At 39.3% G+C, this 23,811-nt stretch overlaps 2 protein-coding genes across 9 annotated transcripts in view; one reads left to right on the forward strand and one right to left on the reverse strand.

The window, feature by feature from the left end:
• LOC137240360 (CUGBP Elav-like family member 1) overlaps positions 1-23,811 on the forward strand; it is a 1,194,531-nt gene that overhangs the window by 147,033 nt on the left and 1,023,687 nt on the right. The window lies entirely within an intron of this gene.
• LOC137242472 (uncharacterized) lies at positions 4,704-5,872 on the reverse strand. The gene is made up of 2 exons (XM_067769758.1): positions 5,086-5,872; positions 4,704-4,824 (listed from the first exon to the last, which is right to left on the reverse strand). Exons 1-2 carry the CDS (start codon positions 5,756-5,758, stop codon positions 4,727-4,729), a joined length of 771 nt encoding a protein of 256 aa, XP_067625859.1. The 5' UTR covers positions 5,759-5,872; the 3' UTR covers positions 4,704-4,726.

The following is a 23,811-nucleotide window of genomic DNA, read 5'->3' on the forward strand; positions in this document are numbered from 1 at the left end:
CACTCGTCCCATATGATGAGCTTCCAGATGTTTTCGAATTATTACATGTTGGCGTTTCATTTACCTGCATATTCAAGGGCAAATTTAATGCAGAATGTGCTTTGCGACCGCCTTTCATTAATGTAGCCGCAATTTGGAAGAAGCGAGTGCTAGTGGAACGTTATTGTCTGATCGAATTGTTGCTAATATCAATGAAATCAAAAAGGTCTTGCCTGCTCCCCCAGGAGCATCCAAGAAAACCAATCCACCAGTTCCATGGCTAACATTTTTCAGGATTGTATCATAATCATGTTGCTGTTGGTCATTCAATTTCGTTAAATTTGATGTTACAAATGTGTTTAGTTCATTACAATGATAATGGTATTCACGCTCCAGTTCTCGATTGAACATATCATGCATTGGACGATTTGCTGCTGGCATGCCCTAGAACATTGATCAAAGTTAGATCAATTAGCCAACTACTTGTAATCTCCTCACCTACTATACAAATTTACTTATCCCAACTACATTGTATATCTGTTTTGCTATTGTTCTGCACAACACTGTAGGTGCTTGTGACCCTTGCACTTATCTAGAATCTGGCCGAAATACCTACTCCAAAAAAAATTTATTGGTTGCTAAGTTAGAGGAAGGCCCTAGATGTAACCAGTAAGAGGGGGAGGGGTACATTTAGAAAAAAAATTGTGGTATTTTATTTTAGTTTGTTTTACTGTAGTTTATTTTATTTTATTCTGTTTTATTTGAGTTTTATTTCTTTTCTGTATTTTATTTATGTTAGGTTATTTCCTTTTAGACTATTTTATTTCAATTAATTTATTTTAGTTTAGGTAACTTTATTTTAATTTAATATTCATTTTTGTTTAATTTTACCATTACTTTCATTTGAACATATTTCCCCTCACTTTTTTTCCTTTTCCCAGCTATAACCATTTCCTTGACTGATTTCAATAATTTATATTTTTATCAAAAAGTTTTTATGCTAATTTAGCAAAATTTCGCAAACGGTAAGAGCCTGTATGCACCAACAAATTCATTCTTCTATAAGTACCTATTCATCCATGATTTAAACTAACATTTACGTATGCTTATCTATGTAGTAGGCAGTGCGTCAATCGCGCAGACCTATTTATACGGTTCACTAGATAACTTAATAACCAAGTTAACATTTATAACGCACATAGTGTATAGTTTAAATTTTTTTGTAATATTTTTTTTTTATACTACACTTTTTTCACTGAGTTAAGGGATGGCAGTTTGCTACTTTTCATTAAAAATAGCATTATCGCTGAAAAATTCTTAGCGACAAAGAAACTCGTCGGAATTTGTGACGTTCAAATCTCATATCACCAAAATCTCAATACTTCAAAAGGAACAATTTATGCACCATGCTTAAATTACGTAAATGAAGAAGAAATTATTGAAAACCTTAAAGAACAGGGTGTCTCATCAATCTATAAATTTCTTAAAAAAGTCGATGGCAAACAAGTGCCGACCGGCGTTGTGCTTCTTACATTCGACTTATATAACCTTCCTGAGAAAATTGATATTTCATGGTACTCAACTAAAATAAGACCTCATTACCCCAATCCTATGAGGTGTAAAAACTGTCACCTGCTCGGCCACACAACAAAGCGTTGTAATAAATCCCCTGTATGCGAGACTTGTTCTCTTCCCCCCCACATTCCTGCAGCTTGCACTCGCATTCTTTGCGTTAACTGTTCTGGCAAGCATGCGTCATCAAGCAGAACCTGTCCAAAGTACGAACAAATGAAAAAAATTATCACTATACAAACCAACAACAAGTGCTCCATACGCGAAGCAATAAAAATACATAAAGCTCAAATCCCACCTACACTCAGTAATCCAATTTCATCTTTTGCCACTATTCTGAAAGAGAGCTCTACAGCTCAACCACCTACACACTTCGAACCAAACACTCAAAATGCCGAATCAACTAACAACAACAACCCGTCACTAGAACAAACAAACGCAATAGACAATTATTCTCAAGAACTTGAAATGAACAATATAACAAATCAAAAAAACACAACAACAACAAACTCACTGGACAACTTCTCACTACAAGCAGTCGAAGACTCTACAACAAACTCACTACTTCTCAATAACTTTCTCTCTCAACTAAATAACACCTCTTCCCTCTTCACAAATCTAACTCCCAATACCCAAATCCAATAATAAAATATGAAGATCGTGCAATGGAATATACATGGCATGTTTAACAACTATCCCGATCTAAATATTCTTATAAAAGAAAACTCACCTGATATCATAGCCTTGCAGGAAACCCACCTGGCAATAAATAAAACTGCATTTGTACCTAACAATTATGTTGGGTATTTTCACAACCTACCGACCAACATCACTTGCAAACAAGGTATTGTTTTATTAATCCGGAAATCGCTAACACACAAAATAATCCAAATAACCTCTAATATCGCGGTGCTAGCGGTGGAAATAGATGTTGGCTATAGAATATCTATAATAAACTGCTATATACCCCCACAACAAAAATTCAGTCAAGCAGACATTTCTAATATTCTTTCAAACTTTTCTAACCCCACCATTTTTTTAGGCGACTTTAACGCTTGGAGCCCTCTTTGGGGTGCCCCAATTACCAACGGTAGGGGACAAATTCTCGAAGACATTGTGCTTTCACAGAACCTAGCGGTACTCAATGATGGTGCACCAACTCACTTCTCTACACATCAAACCTTTTCACATACAGATATTATTTTCTCATCGATATCCATAGCCCCGAAAATATCATCTAAAACTCTTAACGACCTTCACAACAGCGACCATTTCCCCATAATTACTAGCCTTAGCACCCCCAATACTTATAGCATCAAGCCGAGATCCAAATTTATCCCAGAAAGAGCAGACTGGAATAAATTCCATTCTGAAATCATTTCACTTGAAAAAAATAGACCCCCTTCCACTTCGATAAATAAAGAAGCGGCCACTATAAACAAAATTATACCCTCTGCGGCACATACCTCAATCCCGCAAACTTGCACCAAACAGTTTTCAGCACGGCTCCCTTACTGGTCGAATCTCCTTTCCGTTCTTAGAAAAACAAAACAATCGGCGTGGTCCCACTACAAACACAACATGTCCCAGGAAAACCTTATTAGATATAAGAAGGCAAATGCTGCTTTCAGACGAGAACTAAAAACCGCAAAAAGAGAATCATTCCATACTCTGACTGCCAGCATCGTCCCCACATCTAGTCCACAAAAGATTTGGTCGGATATTAAAACATTGGTTGGTTCCCATCAAAGCAATAAAGTCTCTTTCATACACACTCCCAATGGCGCCGTATACGAGCCAGTTGATATTGCCGAAAAATTTGCCTTAAGTTGGTCTAACTACTCGCATCAGTCAAACTTTCATGCAAAGTTTAACAATCTTAGGAACGAAGTCTTCCAAGATGATTATCTTAACCCCTCTCCCTGCCCGGAAGCTATAATCATCGACTCCACTATAACAATAGAAGACTTCAATTTGGCCCTCTCATCAATGTCTGGAAAAACCCCAGGCGCAGACAAAATATCATATCCACTTCTTAGAAACGTTCCTTTCGTACTTAAAGCAAGACTAGTTAAGCTTTATAACTCCATTTTAAATGAAGGAACTTTCCCACAAGAATGGAAAATTGCGGCAGTGATCCCCATTCCCAAACCCGGAAAAAATGATAATCAAATCGCCAGTTACAGACCCATATCCCTAATCCCATGTATATCTAAAATCTTCGAAAAAATCATCGCAAAAAGGATCTCGTGGTTTGCAAAATGCAAAGGCCTCATCAGCGCAAATCAGTTCGCATTCCAAAAAGGCCTAGGAGTCATTGATCCCCTGCTGCTTTTCGGACATATAGCCTCTACTACACTCAAATCAAAGAAGCACCTCTCTGTGCTTAACATATAGTCCGGGAGCCAGCGACATTTTTTAGTGACCAAAAGTACAAAAGCTGAAAATTTGTCCTAAGCTTTACTTGGCATCACTAGTAAGTGAATGGACCACCAGCTGGCGCACTTCCGGGGGGTGTAGCTGCGGCAGCCTCCCACACACGTAAAATAACAATAAAAAAAAACTAATACCGCAAAAGCTGAAATTTTGTTAATATGTTTATTATGTTATAAATAAATGAAAAAACGTGTCCAGCCGAATTTAGAGTGGGGGATTATGCTCCAGCTTTTCACGTAAAGAAGTGAAAAATATGCGCTGAGCAAACTGATACTACAAAAGCTGAAATTTTGTAAACTAACAGTTAAATTAATAACTTAAACGAAAAAAACATCCAGCTTTAAATTTAGTGGGGGAAAAGTGTCCAGCTGATGCAGTGAAGGATGCTGCGCACGGGTATGCGCTCGGGCGCGTCGTATCTTTGACTGCATCGGCTGGACACTTTTCCCTCACTAAATATAAAGCTGGATATTTTTTTCGTTTAACTTATTTAGTCAACTATTGTATTACCAAATTTCAGCTCTTGCGGTATCAGATATCTATACTTTTCTCATTAAACACAGCGTGCCGTCCATGCAGTTATTGGATGATAGATACGTATAACTTTTCTGCTCTAAAGGAGGATAATAAAAAGTAGGTTTACTATTAATTACTTAAAAATGTATTATTTATTTACAAAAAGCATACCAAAATTCAAAATAAATATACATAGCGTGCTAATACGTGAATAGCTAATATTTTAAATTTCGCTTTCTTCGGATTCATCGCCATCGTACTCATTATCGCTGTCATTATCACTGACAGCGATGTCGACCCGTGAAAGATCTTTGTCATAATCTGTAAACATATATAATAATAATATATTAAAAGATATAAATGATAATAGTATATAAAAATTTAACACGCAAGAGCAAAATTTTAATTCAAATCTGATTATAAATTACAAAAAAAAGGTGACATGCTATCCAAAATTGTTACAAATATAACTCAGTTTTATTTTTAAATTAAAATTGTATGATAAAATTAAACAGAAAATAATCAAAAATTGAAACTGACAAATAATGAAATGAGAGAAAAATATATCAGTATTATTCTAACCTTCAGTACTTTTTTGGTCATCGCCATCATCGATAGTTATATCACCAAGGGTAGCGGGTAGCTGGTCACCCTCGAACCATTTAAAATTGAATTTTCCCTCATCTTCTTCCCATCCAAAATCAGTCGGATGTAATGCCGTTGGAACCTGAAGATGAGCATGTGCCCAAATATTTGCTATGTATGTTGTCCGCAGCAAATGTTGGTGCAGCTCAATTTTGCAGGGAGGCAGAGCTGATCCGTCGATATTATTCTTCGGTAACCGGAATATGTCATCGTTTTGTAAAACCTTGTACGTCTTCAAAAATGTTGCAACTCGTGCTTCATTGACTTTGTTGATTTTTTTGAATCCATACATACGACAAACATATTCTTCTATAATATCAAACGTATTCTGCAACTCGTCGTCAGGTGCGTTGCTTAGTTTGATAAAATTATCGATAAAACGTTCTGAGTTTTGTAAAATTTTATACGGCCGGCTTTTTCCTTTCTTGAAAAATGACGGGTTATAGTCGCAACCCGTCAATGCATGGAAAGCCGGCAGCGCGGCGCTTAATTTAGGGCCCAACGTTTCATACAACTTGCTAATGTTAATAAAGCGCTGATTATTACCGACTCCGGCTTCCATTGAAACTTTAACATCAGCGTTACTTAAGGCACTCATGTTAGAAAGCATTATAATGGCCACGTCATTATCCGAGCATCTTATCGTGACATGTGCGTCGTAATCTATTTGACAGGCGTGGAAAACTATCTTCGTATCCGCTTCTTCATGCGCTGGGCAGCTTAATAAAACATCGTGTGTCCTTTCTACATGGCCATTATTTACTTTATATTTATAGCACTGATCATAATTAATATAAATAGTTTTATTGCCAATGAAAGGTGCTGCGTGATCAAGTGTCCAGTGCTGTATAATAAAATTCACCAACGCCTCTTTAAAATTAGCGTTTTTCAAGTCGTTACTGAAATCAGAAGAACGTATTTGATCTGGTCCCTCGATGTGGAATTGTGTGACTTGCATTCCTCTTAAAGAATGTTCATTATCTTTGATTGAAGGAAAAATGTACCTATCAAAGGCGATTACTACAACTTCCGCATTATTAGAACAAAACATACTTAAAATTTTAGTAGATATGTTTCCGTAAGTTGCTGGAATTTCCCTCATCAAATGAAGCATAAAAAATCCATCGAACACCTTCACGTTAGAATGCTCCGGAGTATGCGGCTCAATCTGCTGCTCGAGTACTTTTAATAGAGCTGCCTTATTAGTTTTGCAAATAGATCCATCCATGTGACACATTGATAATGGCACTGGCGGTAGAGGATATATTAAAACTTTATCTATATCTAGAGATTTTTGCAAAGATATGCATAAAAATTGGCCAAACAAGTCACGTTGCATACGCAGTTCAACAACTTTTCCTGACACTGTCATTTTCTTTTTTTGCATATTGTCTGTAAAATTAAGCTCTTTATTTTGTTTTATGGGTTTTTCAAATCTCTTTTCATCTTCTGCACATTGTGTAATAAAATTTTCTCGTTGTTCATTACCCATTGTTTCGACATTAAGTAAGAATCTTTCGATATATTCTTGTACCGTTTGACCTGTCGAAATATTAAAATAAATAATTGTTATCTAAATCAGCAGCAAACGGATTAATGTTTTGTTTAATATTATCAATAAAATTACTAAGCTGTTTAGAATTTTTAGTTATTCTGCTCGGCTGCAAGTCGGCAGTGATATCCTGAACTTTTCTCAGCCCTGTCTGCTCCATCGTATGACTTATTATTGTAGATCTTAAAGTGTGACTTTTGCACCAACGCTGTCGAGCAGATATCGAATTTGTCGTGTGACTCACACCTGTAAGCTTATTGGACGCATCGGCATCTATTATTTGCTCTAAAGTTAAATCAACGGGATGTCTTGAGTTTGCTTTGTCAGTTCTCTTCACACCAAATGTTCCCAGTTCTAGATCCTTTTTTAATCCTGGATGAGTTTCATCAACTTTCAGCAGATTATCGTGGTACTTCACTAAGTATCTTGAGTAGTTTTGTTGATTAAAAGCAAAACACAAGTTGGCTATTTTAGGCAAGATAGATATAAAAAGTCACCCTGTTTTTGGCTTCTCTTTGCTTTTTTTCGCTGAGATTCTATTTTCATATTTTTTTCGGCATATCGCATGATAAAATATTAATTTTTCTTCTAACCACAAGTTATGCAATTTTTCAATAAACTGTACATCGTCTAAATCCCTAGCGATTTGCTGTATATTCTCCAATGCCTTTTCCTTCTCTAATACATGCAATTGTTGCTCGTGGCCTTGATGTTTTTTCCTACTTTTATCACAAAAAATACAAGTAGGATTATTTGATACCTCTTGAGCAACTTCAGATACGTCAGCATCGTCATCTACAGTGTTATCGACTGGATTAATGTCATCCTCGCCCCCATCGACATCGTCGCCTGCATCCACATTTTCGGGTTCAGCAGCAACCTCGCCTTCTCCTTGAACTGCAGCCTCGCATGTACCGTCATGGACGCCTTCAGCAACGTCGTCGTTTGTAGCGAAATGCTCGCCTTCCACAGCACTATCGTGAATAAAAAAAATAATGAATAATGCATAATAGAAAAGAGTACGACTAAAAATATTAAAAAGACGCAAACGCTATGCGAAAAATATAAGTAAATACATTTTGCACAGCACAATTACACGCTAGCTATATAGCTATCTAGCTATATAGCCAACGAATATAGACTGCGTATAGAACAACACTCTGCATTGGCGCCAGGGTCACACTTTGAAATACATGTAGAGCCTATACTACACTATAGATGTGTACCAGGACTATACAGGAGAAACCTATAACGCACTATACCTGTGTACCAAGATTTCGTCCCTCGGTTTTAACCCGTGACTTTTCTTCTTTAAGAAGTCTATATTCGTTGATATAGCTGTATAGCTATATAGCTAGGTATATACCAAAAGTATATATTTCATTAAAAAATACTATTTGCAACAAAAATATAAGTACTTACTCTGTACTTGAAGATGAAGATGCCTGCTTTTTGGGATCATATCCTCGTTGTTTAGGCGGTAATGCTGTAAAACGGTTATGGCACTGGCTGTGGTATCTTTGAAAATTGTTCGGCTGTTCCGGCAACACAACGTTGGAGAAAGTCAAATCACCGTCTTTCCGAATTTTTAATATCGATAAACACTTATTTAATTTGGCCGCATGAAAAAGATGTAATTTTCCGCTTTTTTTGGAGCAATATACACAAAAGGGATGTACGTTAGACATTGTGGCAGCTCCGATTTGAACAAGTTCAACGGTCGCACTGGATAGCTTGGCGTCACTCTGGCAAATTCGGAGCAGAGCGGGAGAGACAAAGACAGAGCATCCAAATTTGAGTAGGAGAGGGGATAGAGCCGGTTCACAGCTGTTCATCTGCTCGAATTCTATGCCGAATCTGAGGACGGTGTGGTGGGGAGAAAGGAGCCTTGAAATATTAGATACAATAGACTCACCGCTAATATTCGGTAAAACTGCCATATTCAATCTTGGCTCAGTATTATGCAAAGTGGCTTTCTATATATTTACTATTGGCGCTCTTATGTCCGCATATTTACTTTTTATGTTATGTATACATATTTAAATGTGTAAATATTTACTTTAAATTCAAAAACAGGTGAGTGAGTATAATAACTGTATGGACTGCACGCTGTGTTTAATGAGAAAAGTATAGATATTTGATACCGCAAGAGCTGAAATTTGGTAATACAATAGTTGACTAAATAAGTTAAACGAAAAAAATATCCAGCTTTATATTTAGTGAGGGAAAAGTGTCCAGCCGATGCAGTCAATGATACGACGCGCCCGAGCGCATACCCGTGCGCAGCATCCTTCACTGCATCAGCTGGACACTTTTCCCCCACTAAATTTAAAGCTGGATGTTTTTTTCGTTTAAGTTATTAATTTAACTATTAGTTTACAAAATTTCAGCTTTTGTAGTATCAGTTTACTCAGCGCATATTTTTCACTTCTTTACGTGAAAAGCTGGAGCATAATCCCCCACTCTAAATTCGGCTGGACACGTTTTTTCATTTATTTATAACATAATAAACATATTAACAAAATTTCAGCTTTTGCGGTATTAGTTTTTTTTTATTGTTATTTTACGTGTGTGGGAGGCTGCCGCAGCTACACCCCCGGAACCGTGCGAGCTGGTGGCCCATTCACTTACTAGTGATACCAAATAAAGCTTAGGACAAATTTTCAGATTTTGTAAAATGACTAACCCTAAACTGTCGCTGGCTCCCGGACTAATAGACTTTGAGAAAGCTTTCGATCGCATAGGCGCGCATATTGTCTTACGAGAGCTAAAACGGTGGGAAATCGGCAAAAAAATATTTAATATTGTAAAAAACTTTCTCCTTAACCGTAAATTTTTCACTAGCGTCAATAACCACAAATCCAATATCCACCAGCTCTTCAACGGCATCCCACAAGGCTCGCCCTTATCGGTGATTTTATTCACCATTGCATTTAATGAACTAAGATCCATTATATCATCATTCTCCCCTGTCAATCATTTCATCTACACAGATGACGTCTTCATATTTTCCGATCTGAAGGATCTAAGCCGCATGAAAGCTGTCTTCTCAGATATATTAAACAATATTTCTAGCTGGGGTGAGTCCTCAGGTGCCAAAATATCGATAAGCAAATCCTCAACCTTTCATATTTGTAGAAAGCATAAGTGTTCCTTTCCCAGTCTTTCCTTCCTTAACACCCCCATCCCTCATTCGAACACCCTTAGAATCTTAGGCATAATCTTTGATAAAAAACTTACTTTTAAGCAACACTGTAATAACCTTAGACTTAATCTAATGTCTAGACTGAATATTATCAAATATTTAACTTCCAAAAACTGTTTAATTCATACTAATGTACTCATCAATGTAACTAAAGCACTTATGTTATCCAAAATCGATTTCGGGCTTCCCGTATATGGACACTGCGCCAAAACAAACCTAAAGGTCATCGATCCTCCATATCATACAGCTGTTAGAAGAAGCTTACGTGCCTTCCCCACCTCTCCAACTAGAGCTATACTAGCGGAAGGCGGACTACCCCAAATAACTGAAAGAACTCTAAGCAGCACCGTGAGACTAATACCAACACTACTCCTTAGGAAAAACAAGCTCATCTTACAACTGGTCAATGAAAATTTAAAAGACCTCAACCGCTGGGGGGTTAAGTCAACAATCGGACGTTGTATAGCATTAGCAAAGGAACTGGACATCATTAATCCATCGACTCCGGTTTCAATTGACAAAAACCCCGACTGGCACATACCGAGAAACTCTTTCATAAACAGGCTGCTTTCATACAACAAAAGCTCAACTAGTAACAGCGAATATCTCCAACATTTCCATGAAACAACCGATCCGTATAAAACTGAATGGGAGTTCCTATATACTGACGGCTCGAAATCTAGCACCAGTACTACATTTGCAGTTGCAAACGAACTTGGTGACACAGTTATTATCGGTGCCCTCCCTACATACTGCTCTGTATTCACTGCCGAAGCCGCATCATTGCACGAAGCAGTAAAATTCGCTTCTAATACAATATCCAAATATGTCATATGCACCGACAGCCAGTCAACGATCAAGGCTCTGCTAAACGGGAACAACGACGACGTGCTGATTAAAAAAATTAGGAAGCTAATCTACGAAAATACTGGCAACCTAAAAATAATGTGGATACCAGGTCACGCAGGCATCAAAGGTAACGAAATAGCGGATGGTAAAGCGAAGCTAGCTGCTAAACAACCACTGCATCTCTTCGACCACGTAACGGCCCTAGACCTTCTTAAAGCGGGGAACGCCTATACCCGCACGAAATTTGCAAATGAATGGACAAATTTCCAACATCGCTACAAACACTTTAATCCAACTGGAGCAAAACCTATCTATCCATCCGATTGCTCCTGTTACAAGCAATAACTTTATGTACGCCTTAGGATAGGCCATACTACTATGACACACAACCATCTTCTCAAGGGCACTGCTGAACCACCATGCACATTTTGCAACGCTCCATCCGTATCTGTTGCGCATATAATCGACGACTGTCCTGGACTTGCTTCTCATAGAAAAATTGTCTTTGGAGATACTAAACCCTCAAACTACCGTAAATCGACCACTTTGGATAACATATGTGCAATTTTCAAATTTTTCCAAATAGCCAACATTAAAGATATTTAAATTAAGTATACATATCCAACAAAGTACCAATATTAATATAGTAAAACTCATGTACAATAGATTAGTTTAAAATAGAGCCGATGGCCCTGGCAGCCAGTGCTTTACACAGTGTAATAACTATTTATAGTTGTTTCTCTTTAAATAAATAAAATAAAAAAATAAAATATTTTTTTTTTGTATTCCTAGTAAATATATTCAAGTAAAACGTAAACTTTTAAATCTATAGTAAATCATACTCACTAAAGAAATTGTTTTACATTTAACAGTCAGTGTTGGTATTGTTTTTTTTTTTTTTTTTTTTTGTTTTTTTTTCTTCTTGCTTCTAAATTATTTAAACTTCTTTAACTTTACTTTGCGCTACGTTTACATTTTTAACTTTGCAACAAGTGGATGCTGCTTGCTCTCTTTAATTTAGGTATATGTATGTATGTATTACGTGTTAAGATTTTATACCAGTGTTGTAGCCTTAAGTATGAATATGTTTGTATATTAATAACTATATGTTGTTGCGGAGTCAAAAATGAAAGAAAAAGGTTGAGAGTACAAATACGTATATTTTGTCAGTATCGGAACGAACTCACCGCTTTAAACGTAGATATTTGTTGTCGTAATCGGGATGGCAGCAGGCCTATGTTCGTGGCCTTGCTGTTGTTGTTGTAGCTGGTATTGTTACGGCTGGTATTGTTGTAGCTGGTATTGTTGTAGCTGGTATTGTTGTAGCTGGTATGGTTGTAGCTGATATTGTTGCGGCTGGTATTGTTGTCTGTGGTGCCGCCTGTTGTTACTGTTGACAGTAGTTGCGGCAGGCTTATGTTCGGCGGCCCTGCTACGTTCGTTGCAACTGGTGGTGGTGGTATATCTGGCGGTTGTTGCGCTCGTGGTTGCGCTATCGAAGGGGTTGTGGTTGTACTGACGATGGTGATTGCTCGTTGTAATAGTAGGCGCTGTTGGTGGTGGTTGGCGTGTTGTAATGGTTGTGGTTGCTCTGGCGATGATGGTTGGCGCGTTTGGTTGGCGCTGTTGAAATGGTTGTGGTAAGTATGTGCCTTATCAACAATGATTGTGTCGCATTGATTTTGATAGCCAACGGGAGGATTGGTTCTACGCCCCAGATCCCAATTGACACCTACTGTTTTCAGGCGATGTATAGATTTAGGGCGTCTGGATTTCAGGCATGGCGCGACGGGGACGAAGCTTGATAGGTCGAATGCCTCGATATAATGGACGAATTCTTATCAAAATAGGTTCGCATGTCCAGGTTGCCGATTAAAATTATTTAAGTGATCCTCGAAAATATCTTCTTCGTACGGTCACCCTTGCCCAGCTTTTGCAAAATGCTTTTACCAACTTGTAGCCAAATAAGTGAACCACACAAGAATTGGAAAACGGTAGTGCCTACGTTGTTTCATCAGCTTGTAGCAAAATGAGTGAGTCACGTATGAAATTGAAAAATTGTAGTGCATGCGATGTCTCATCAGCTTGTAACAAAATGTGTGAATCAATATGAAATTGAAAAATTGTAGTGCATGCGTGGTTTCATCAGCTTCTAGCAAAATCAGTGGGTCACGTATGAAATTGAAAAATTGTAGTGCATGCGATGTCTCATCAGCTTGTAACAAAATGTGTGAATCAATATGAAATTGAAAAATTGCAGTTGCACATCACTTGTTTGTGCAGATCACCATAACCATGGAAGCGCACCATCCATGTCTTGATCAAATCCACCATTTATTCGTGAAATTATTTTATCATTCTCAGCGTAATCTTTCTATGTGTTAGATTGCTGTTTCCAATGCCACTTACATGCAAAAAAAAATTAGATTGACCACTTAATTGCACCTTACTTGAATTTTTGCCTCAGCATTGGCAGTACCAGGAAAAAAATCAACCTCTCTCGAGTCCAATCCAGCAGAAAAAGGAAAAAACCAAGCCCGATTCCTTATATGGTTCCGCTATCTAGATCCACCGATCAATCGATACTTCGATGTTTTTATCGGTTCGTTCAACCCACGTGTTGGCTCATGTCCCTGTCACACATACCATGTTCCAATTTTAAAGTCGTCGTGTTGATGATAGGCGTATGGGATTTAGGGGAAGCAACTTTTGTGTCGTGAGAGAATAATAACTACCAAGGTGTTGATTATGTTTTACTTTTGCCATTTCTTTGTGGCAATCTTTATACCAGTGAAAATACAAAAAAAACACAGAACCAGCTGATGAGATGAATTACCCAGCAAAGTGTTTAACCACCCCAGGCAACCATGAGTGACGGTGGATCCTAGCCCTTTTCCTATCCTCAGCCAACTGGTACGTTCCAAGGGTGACTCTCCCAAGTGGACCATAAAAAGTACTCATTAACAGCTTCCATTTTATACCCATAATGTAAAAACACATCCTAAGGTTTTTCTGATCCACGTTTTGAGCAATATCTCGAGACCCTAGTCACCCAGATGTATGAAAATTACCCTCTGCTAAAGAACTCATCAAAAGCACTCATTTGATATCCATATTGTATAAACACATCCTAGGAGTATCTGGGTAGCACGTTTTGGGCAATATCTCGAGACCCTATTCACCCAGATGTACGAAAATTACCCTCTGCTAAAGAACTCATCAATAGCTTTCATTTGATATCCATATGGTATAAACACATTCTAGGAGTATCTGGGTCCACGTTTTGGCCTATATCTGGAGACCCTAGCCACCCAGGGGTACGAAAAATTATTATGTACTATACCACTCATCAACAGCGTTCATTTGATATCCATATTGTATAAACCCATTCTTGGGGTACCCGGGTCCACACTTTGGCCTATATTTCGAGACCCTAGTCATGTAGGTGTACGAAAAGTACCCCACATTAAAGTACTAATCAAAAGCTTCCACTGATACCCATATTATACAAACACATCCTAGGGTTATCCGGGTTTACGTTTTGACCTATATATCAAGACCCTAGAAATTAAAAAAAATTTTTTTGCCAAAATCCTTCCCCTATTTGATCCCAATAATATGAAAAAAGAATGAATAAAATTGGCCTCGTATCGCCCCAAAACATGGAGGAACGAACATCATTTCATTTTTATATAAAACTTCTAAGTAAAAATTCGAAATTTAAGGTTAATTCTTACCGACGCACAATAAACATTTATAACTACACTAGCAACCCGCACCTTGTTTCACATAGGTTGCAATGTTTAAAAATAGTAATTTATTGTTGCATTTTGAATTAATGGTTCAATTAAAAAATAAAGATAATTCATAAAAAAATAAAGTATTAACTGTTCATATTCAGTTAGTTTTTATTTTCTATCTTATAAAATTTCATTGTATACAATGTTTTCAGCTTTCCTATCAGGAGCCAAAAACATATACATTATCTTTTTTTGTTACACGGGATAGAGCTACATATAATTGCCCATGTGTGAAACATTGAGCTCTTAGGCCCAAACCGGCTACCTTAAGTGTTTGTCCTTGAGCCCTATTTATTGTTATTGCAAAACATAATTTGACTGGAAAGTAACCGTTTAAATTGAAATAGGAGGTCTGTTGGTACTATCGGGATTTTTGGAATCAAGACGTTTTCTCCAGCACCAGAACCAATCAAAATTGAACACTTAATCAAACCTTATTATGAAAAGCTCGGCTCAAAACTTATTTAAATCGTAACAATAAATTATTATTAAAATATTAATATTCATGGCTGAAAGTTAAGGAAAAATGATCTTAATTAATTGTTTTCATTTCCTCTCCTTTCCTTTCTTTTCTCTTTTCCTATTTCCCTTTCCTTTCCTTTCCCTTCCCTTCCTTTCATTTTCTTTCCATCTTTCCATTCCTTCCTTTCTTTTCAGGTCCTCTCCTATTCTTTCCTTTCTCCTCCTATTTTCCCCTATCCTTTCCTTTTTTGTTTTCTTTCCTTTTCTTTCATTTCCTGCCCTTTCTTTCGCTGTCCGGCCCTGTCTTCTCCCTTCCTTTCCACCCTGTAACTTCCTCTCCTTTCATTTCCTTTCCTCTCCTTTCCTCTTCTTTCCTTTCCTTTCCGTACCTTTCCTCTCCTTTTCCTTTTTTTGTCCTTTCAAAAAGTTCACCGAAAAATTATACCAAATAATAAAGAAAATAGCACTGTAAGGTACCGTATGGTACTTACCTTTGCAAAAATATTGATAAAAAAATATTGAAAAAAAAAAACTCACTTTTGTTTTGATTTTACAGCTTAAACAACTTACGTACAAATTTTAATAAGAAAATTCGTGAAAACTGACTGTTCTTTTTAAAATAACTCCTTTAAGTCTGCCATAAAAAACATTAAAAATGGATAATCATTTAATTTGTCTTCACGATCAGCATACAAATTAGCATAAACAAGTAAAGGTGTCTAAGTGTGGGTGTAACCGAATATTATATACTCAGCGTGAGCTTCAATTGTACATTTAATTTCAGATAAATTACTTTTCTATATAACACGTGGCACCGCCCATTTAAAAAAAATATCCCTCCATTTCCTCTTACAATAAAACCTGATTAGTGAAATATCATTGATTGAAAACTATTTTTTGCTAAGTTATAGCTTATTATTTTCGTCTAAGACCCTTTTAAAAATCGTTTATATTAAAGTGGCGGTGGTCTTTAACCGATCTCGTCCATTTTACCTAGAAATATTTCCTGCTAAAGGAAAAATTCGTGTACCCAATTTTATTACGATCTGTTAGTTTTTCTCCGAGTTATGGCTTCCGAAACATAGAAAATTGCTTAGTCATAAAAGGGGCGGTGCCACGCCCATTTTTAAAAATTTGAGTTTTTCTTAATTATTGTTATAAATCCACTTGGAAATGAAATGCCATTGTTATAAAGCTCTTTTTTTGCAAAGATATCCTTAACCGATTTCGTAAATTTTTCTTCAAAGCATACCTCATAGTAAAGGCAACCTCTCTGCCGAATTTTGTTAAGATAGGTTTAACGATTTTTGATTTATGATTAATAATATTTGTAAAATTGATTTTATCATAAGTGGGCGGTGCCACGCCCGCTTTAACAAATCTTTTTAAATTTTTATCAATGGTCTGAATATCAGTCCATATGTCAAATTTCAACAGTCTAGGTGCATTATTTACTAAATAATCAGGTTTTTGTGTTTTCCAAAATGTTATATATTATGACGAATATTAGCAACACTAAGGGATACTATCATCTCTAAGCCGATACTAAGCAGTGACTTGTATGCACATCAACAAATCAATCATTATGTCTACCCATATGTCCATACAAGCAGCGGAAAGAAACGCACAAACACATGCATATATCTGAGATACTCCCAAAAGTAGGCAATCATCGGTGGAAAAATCATTATGTCTACACATATGTACGTACACGCAGCAGATAGAAACGCACAAATACATGAATATATCTTGGCTGAGCTGCTCACAAAAGTAGGCAATCATTTGTGCAAGTATCACTCACATATACACGCGCATATGAGAAACGTGCATCTGCAGCTATAGCTGGTAATTTTATACCTGGTAAACAAAGAGTAAATTCTAGAAACGCCTAGAAATATGCAAACGAGGAAACCGAAGAATATAAAAGCAACACCAGCTGAGGCATGGCAATCAGTTTGATTTAAGCACGCTAGCTGTTGAGAAGTAGAAGGGTTTTGTGAAGTACTTTAATAAAGACCATTTTGCATTATTGAATATTGGAGTTATTTATTCAACTGTTTAGTAATTCGAACGTTAGCAGAAGGTTGCAAATAAGCGGAATTGCCCTAAATTAGTTACGACTGGTGTCAGAAGAGGAATCGTTGAATAAATGTTACGTGGCTGACTGTTTGGGTGGTGAGGAGCGGCGGCAAGCAGGTATGCTTGCGGGCCCAGGCTAGCTCGTCTTGGGCGGGATATTGCACCACCGACCTCACCCGCAGCCACATGAACAAAATTGGGGTTCATACCTGCATGATGAAAAAAAAAGGATGAAAGAAAAGCTGAAAAAGATATAAATAGACGTGGTGGGCAAAGTTATAGAGGGGAAAGCATGAGGGGCAGAAAAAGGTGAAGGCCTGTCCTGTCAGGTGGAGTCTACCCTCCCTCTGCAGTGCAACTTGCACTGCACCGTGGGCACTGTGCTGACTCCTATTTACCTTACAGTGCCCCCAAACCTGACATGAGTCTGTCCCCTGTCACTCAGTCATTTTCCCTAAACACTCACCTTCACCTTACCTTACCGCGCGCAAGCGCAGCACCAACACCAAAATTCGACTTAGCCCTGCATTATTGAAAATATTAAAATTTCATCCAAACATAATTCTTATGATTTATTTACAAAATTTTTTTTTTTGGTTTCCAAATTACCAATTAATAACAAGTGCAATAATTACAACAAACTTTGAACTCAAAGTTTACTACAAAATAATTTGCCAAGGATTCCAAAAGGCTTAACTAGTATCAATTTCTAAAACTTCTATTTACTCAAAGTAAAAAAAAATGCTCAAATATAATTGTTGCGAAAGTTACGTTGGCAACCCATCGCATATTGCTATTTCGTAATTTTCTACCTCCCACCTTCGCTAATTGCAAACGTCAAATCAATTGCAAATTTCATGTCATAAATTTCTGATTGTCCAAGAATACACAGGCGCCGTGGTTAAACAAAATGTAAGATACATAATTTGTACAAATAAGTCACATATTGTCATATTTATTAACTGAAATGAATAAAGATTTTAGCTTACTGAATTCATGATACGGAGACTCGAATATTGTTTTCTTCACGGGCCGCCAGCTGTTGAGACAACATTCTAAAATATTTTGGTTTAGGAGAACATTCGACTGCGGAACTTATCATCGAATTTAAAATGGCCAATTCCGAGCACAATGACAAAACTGAAGAAGGTAATGGAGTACTACCTGCGACCACTACTGGTGAGGCTGACATAGCTGGCAATAGCACGACAATAGGTATCGGATCACCGGCCACTGCTGCAAATGCGCCACATTGTCACGCATCAACGCCCGTCGCTCACTCTTCAATGTTTACAGTGCCAGCGATTAACAACGCATCCATGATAACATCCGTCTATGGAACACAACCGCATTTTGTACCACCTATTCCAAGTGCATCATTTTTTCAAGCACCATTTATGAACGCATGTACCAGCACATACTTGCCGGCCAACGTAAGTAGCGCTATACCTAACCTCACTTCTAGCGCAATGCATATTAGCACGTTGCCTTACTCAATGTTCGGCAATTCATTTCAACCATTTTACGCGCGAGCAAATACACATAACACAATAGAGCCACAACAAAATACTTCGGCCTTTGTTCAGCCGAACATGTCTGCCTTTATGCATCCTAATACGATGCACACTCAAATGAACGACAATCCTTACAATTTTTTTAGCCGCCATAATTCACGCGACATTAGCTTAACACCAATGCAGATCTCCAGCCGCCAAGTGATGACGAAAGATTTGCCCAATTTTTCCGGCAAACCCGAGGACTGGCCTCTATTCATCACAAATTACGAGCAATCCACTGAGCGATGCGGGTTCACCGATCAAGAAAATTTGATCAGATTGCAAAAGTGTTTAAAAGGGCCAGCCCTCGAGGCAGTGCGTGGTAAGTTAATGATGCCGTCGACAGTGGGGCTGGCGATAAATACACTACGAATGCTTTATGGTAGGCCAGATGTTATTCACCAAACTATGCAAGCCAAATTGCGAAGGGAGCCAGCGGTAAAAGGGGAAAAGCTGGAAACGCTAGTAGCCTTTTCGCTTGCGGTTCAAAACTATCGCGCTACTATGCAGGCGGTTGGACTGGCCGATTACTTGAATGACCCTGTATTGCTCAACGATTTAGTAGCTAAATTACCAAGCGACCAGAGATTAAATTGGGGTAGTTATCGTTTATCACTCAGTAGGGTTGACATCGCCGTTTTTGACGAATGGCTTTTTAGATTAGCTATGTGTGCGAGTGAAGTAACTACATGTCAGACGTCTGAAGTTACACCTGATAACACTGAAATCAAAAGGGATGGCCGCAATTCTTCGAAGGCCAGAATTTTAGTTCACAACGTAGTCGATAAAAGGGAAGAGGTAAAGAACAAGGTTGCTGTATGCCCTAAGTGTAGCGCCAATCATAAGCTGTCGGATTGCACCGAATTCACCGCACTCTCACTCAACGATCGCTGGCAGTTCATACGAGAAAACAAGCTTTGTTTGCGATGCTTGAATGCGCATTACGTTCGTCGATGTTCGTTGAGGAAAAAGTGTGGGGTCGATGGCTGCCTGATGGCACACAATTTTCTCTTGCACACACCCAATCTTTTAAAGAACAGTGCTAACCAAGAGCAAGTCGCGTTATACCATGAACGTTCGACAAAGGAACGAACAAATACTCTATTTAGGTATGTAGCCGTCACAGTTCATAGCGCATCGAAATCCATAAATACATATGCACTTATCGACGAAGGTGCCTCCTGTACCTTAATCGAAAGCGACCTTGCAAATGAACTTAACTTGGACGGGCCGTCTGAAGAGTTATGTTTGCGTTGGACTAGCGAAATTACGCAAAGCGAGCAAAATTCGAAGTTTGTAGGTTTCGAAATTACACCGATACAACCGGGAGCTATAAGGTACACCTTACAAGGTGTGAGAACTGTCGCGTATTTAGGCCTCCCTGTTCAAACTTTAGATAGGGCTACAATAGAGAAACACGACCACTTCAAAGCCTCCCCCTAATGCCCTATAATGCCGTCAGGGCTCGGATTCTTATTGGAGTAGATAACGCTAAAATCGGAGTGCCACTTGAAATAAAGGAGCACTGCGAGTCCAATCTGATTGCTGCTAGGTGCCGATTGGGATGGACGGTTTTTGGACGCAACAAATCCGGCCATGATGCAATGCCGCGATTGCTTCATATTTGCGGCTGTGACCCTACCAGTAATGAGCGCATGGATGAACAGGTGAAAGCATACTTTGCCATCGATTCTACTGGTATCTACGCCCCATCTAAGCCATTCCGCTCCAAGGAAGATGAACGATCCTTACACCTCATGGAAAAACTCACCAAGTTTCTGCCGTACGAGAAGATATGGGAAACAGGATTGCTTTGGAAACAAGATGCCGTAGACTTGCCGGATTCGCTTCCAATGGCATATCGTCGTCTACTATGTTTGGAAGCCAAGATGAAACGCGACCCTGAACTCTATAAGTTTATAGTCGACAAAATAAATGACTACAAGAAGAAAGGCTACGTACGCAAACTGGAAAAACATGAAATATCGACAAGTGGTAAGTCATGGTATCTTCCCATATTTACGGTATTTAACGCCAACAAGAACAAAACCAGGTTGGTATGGGACGCCGCAGCTAAGGTCGGAGATACATCGCTAAACAGCATGTTGCTAAAAGGGCCAGACCAGCTGAAATCAATGATAGGAATCCTGCTTCGATTCCGGGAGAGATCCGTGGCGATATGCGGAGACATACGTGAAATGTTCCATCAGGTAAGGGTGGTCAAAAATGACCAGGCAGCGCAGAAGTTCCTATGGCGAGACGGCACCACGAATCGACAACCAGAGGTATACGCTATGTGCGTTATGACATTTGGGGCTTCGTGCTCCCCTTCATTGGCAAACTACGTGAAAAACCGCAATGCTGACCGCTTCAACGAGACCCATGCCGAAGCTGCAAAGGCAATTATCGAAAACACGTTCGTCGACGACTGGCTCCAAAGCGCAGATAGTGAGGAGGAGCTAACGCGTACAGCCATTGAGGTTCGCTGGATTCATAGCGAAGGCGGATTTGAAATGAGAAATTGGGTATCAAACTCGAAGAGTACGTTGACTGCTCTTTGTGATGATAGCGCCCAGCAAGCCAGGTGTTTTAACGAGCCCGTAGCTGCCGTCGAAAAGGTTTTAGGAATGTGGTGGCTGCCAGAGTCTGACGAGCTTACGTTTGTGAAACGGTTTCCACCAGATAAATTCGATGAATCAACGTGTCCGTCTAAGCGACAGGTTCTACGCACGATAATGAAAATATTCGACCCTTTGGGACTCCTCGGGTACGTAGTCATACAAGCAAAAATAATTCTCCAAGATATTTGGCGCTCTGGCGTCGACTGGGACGAGCCTATCGGAGAAAGTGAACGCAGAAGATGGTGGAAATGGATGAGTCGAATTTCCTCGATAAACAACGTTCGGATTCCACGTTGCTACACATTCGCCAGCCCTAGTCCATCCAATCAGCTGCACGTCTTCGTGGACGCAAGTATGAACGCTTACGCTGCTGTTGCGTACATTCGAGCAGAGAAAGGAAACGAGGTGAGCTGTTCACTGTTAGCTTCAAAGACACGAGTAGCGCCATTAAAGCCTCTTTCAATACCGAGGCTAGAGCTATTAGCAGTAGTTCTGGGTCTAAGGCTAGCAAATTTTATCGGTGACCAACTTTCCGTACATGTAAGCCGTAGATTCTTTTGGACGGACTCAAAAAATGTTATATATTGGGTACGATCAGATGCAAGGAAATTCCATCAATTCGTCGCATTACGCGTTGGAGAAATTCTGGAAAGTTCCAGTACTAGAGAATGGAGGTGGCTCCCATCATCCGAAAATATCGCCGATGAGGGTACGAAATGGAACGAAGAACGCGAGTTTGATGACAATACGCGTAGGTTTAGAGGACCGAGTTTTTTAAGTAAACCCGAATCTGAGTGGCCCGTGACAAACTTAGCAGGAAATACAATAGAGGAAATCGCAGTGACCCATCATATAAGCGTGGACACGCTCGGGCCACCTGTTCTTTCGGCAATATCAGCTTATAGCAATAGATTCAGCACCTGGGAAAAACTCCGCCTTACGCAGATGTTGGTCCTGCGCTTCCTGCGAAGGGTTTTGAAAAATAAAACACATCTCTTACAATCGCTATTCGAAAGACGTGACAACGAAGCGGCGAAGCTCATCCTAATAGCCACGTGCCAGGAGGAAGCATTTACGGAGGAGATAGGAAACCTGAAAACTGGACAAAGTATTCAGCGGCGGTCTGCCATCTATAAGTGGTCGCCATACCTGGACGAGACCGGGGTCCTTCGCGTAAAAGGACGAATTGATCGCGTAGATGGCGTAGATATCAACTTAAAACGTCCAATAATTTTACCGAGAAACCACAGAGTAACGCATTTAATAACTGATTTTTACCATAGAAAATTTCACCATCACCACAATGAGATTATCGTAAATGAGATGCGTCAACGTTTCTGCGTGTCCGCTCTACGCACAATTGTCAGAGACTGTGCCAGGCGATGCCAGATATGTCGTATTCGCAAGGCAAATCCACAACCACCCCAAGTGGGAAATCTACCTATGGAGCGTCTATCACCATTTACGAGGCCATTTACCTTCACGGGGGTGGACTACTTTGGTCCCATCGATGTAGCCGTTGGACGGCGTCGGGAGAAACGTTGGGGCGCTCTGTTTACCTGCTTGACGACTCGAGCAATTCATATTGAAATCGCCTCATCGCTGTCTACGGAGACATTTCTACTTGTACTAAAGCAATTCGTCAGCCGCAGAGGAGTACCGCAACGCATTGTGTCGGATAATGGCACTAATTTTCGTGGCGCAAGTCGCGCCCTCATCAGCGAAATAGAAAAGTTATCGGCCGGGGAGTTAGAGAAGCAGAAGCCCGAAATAGAATGGTCCTTCATCCCGCCATCGGCTCCACACATGGGCGGTGCATGGGAGCGAATGATCCGGTCAACGAAATCAATTCTAATGGACATTACAAATGGTGCTGTACTCCGCGAGGAAGTCCTTAGAGTTACTATAGCTGACATAGAAAACATCCTCAACTCCAGACCTCTAACATACGTACCGATTGATACGGTAGATGATGATGCACTTACACCTAACCACTTCCTGTTAGGAAGTTCAAGCGGCATTCGAGAATCAGGCTGTGATGACGATAGCGGATCAGCTCTTCGGCGATGCTTCCGAATCTCAAATCAGTTAGCGAACCAGTTCTGGAGGCGTTGGATACGCGAATATCTTCCATGCCTTACCAGACGCTCGAAATGGTTCCAACCTCCGGTACGCCCAATCGAAATAAACGACGTAGTAGTAATCGTCGACGACAATGCTAAGAGGAACTCATGGCCGAAAGGAGTAGTTGTAGATCTTCATCGCGGAAACGACGGACAAGCACGCAGTGCCGTGGTGAGAACAGCAAACGGTATATGCACCCGACCGGTAGTCAAGTTGGCGAAGCTGGACCTAACGAAACAGAACTAAGTAGGTAAATTCCATATGAGACCGTACGCAATTTACGAGGGGGGGGTATGTTGCGAAAGTTACGTTGGCAACCCATCGCATATTGCTATTTCGTAATTTTCTACCTCCCACCTTCGCTAATTGCAAACGTCAAATCAATTGCAAATTTCATGTCATAAATTTCTGATTG

Source organism: Eurosta solidaginis, chromosome 2 (assembly GCF_040869045.1).
Source record: "Eurosta solidaginis isolate ZX-2024a chromosome 2, ASM4086904v1, whole genome shotgun sequence".
NCBI classification, from domain to species: Eukaryota; Metazoa; Arthropoda; class Insecta; order Diptera; family Tephritidae; genus Eurosta; species Eurosta solidaginis.

Coding starts and splice junctions, on each gene's coding strand:
- LOC137242472 (XM_067769758.1), bottom strand. CDS start 5,758: ATGCTTTCTAACATGAGTGCCTTAAGTAACGCTGATGTTAAAGTTTCA. Junction 4,825..5,085: donor TGACCAAAAAAGTACTGAAG/GTTAGAATAATA, acceptor ATATGTTTACAG/ATTATGACAAAGATCTTTCA.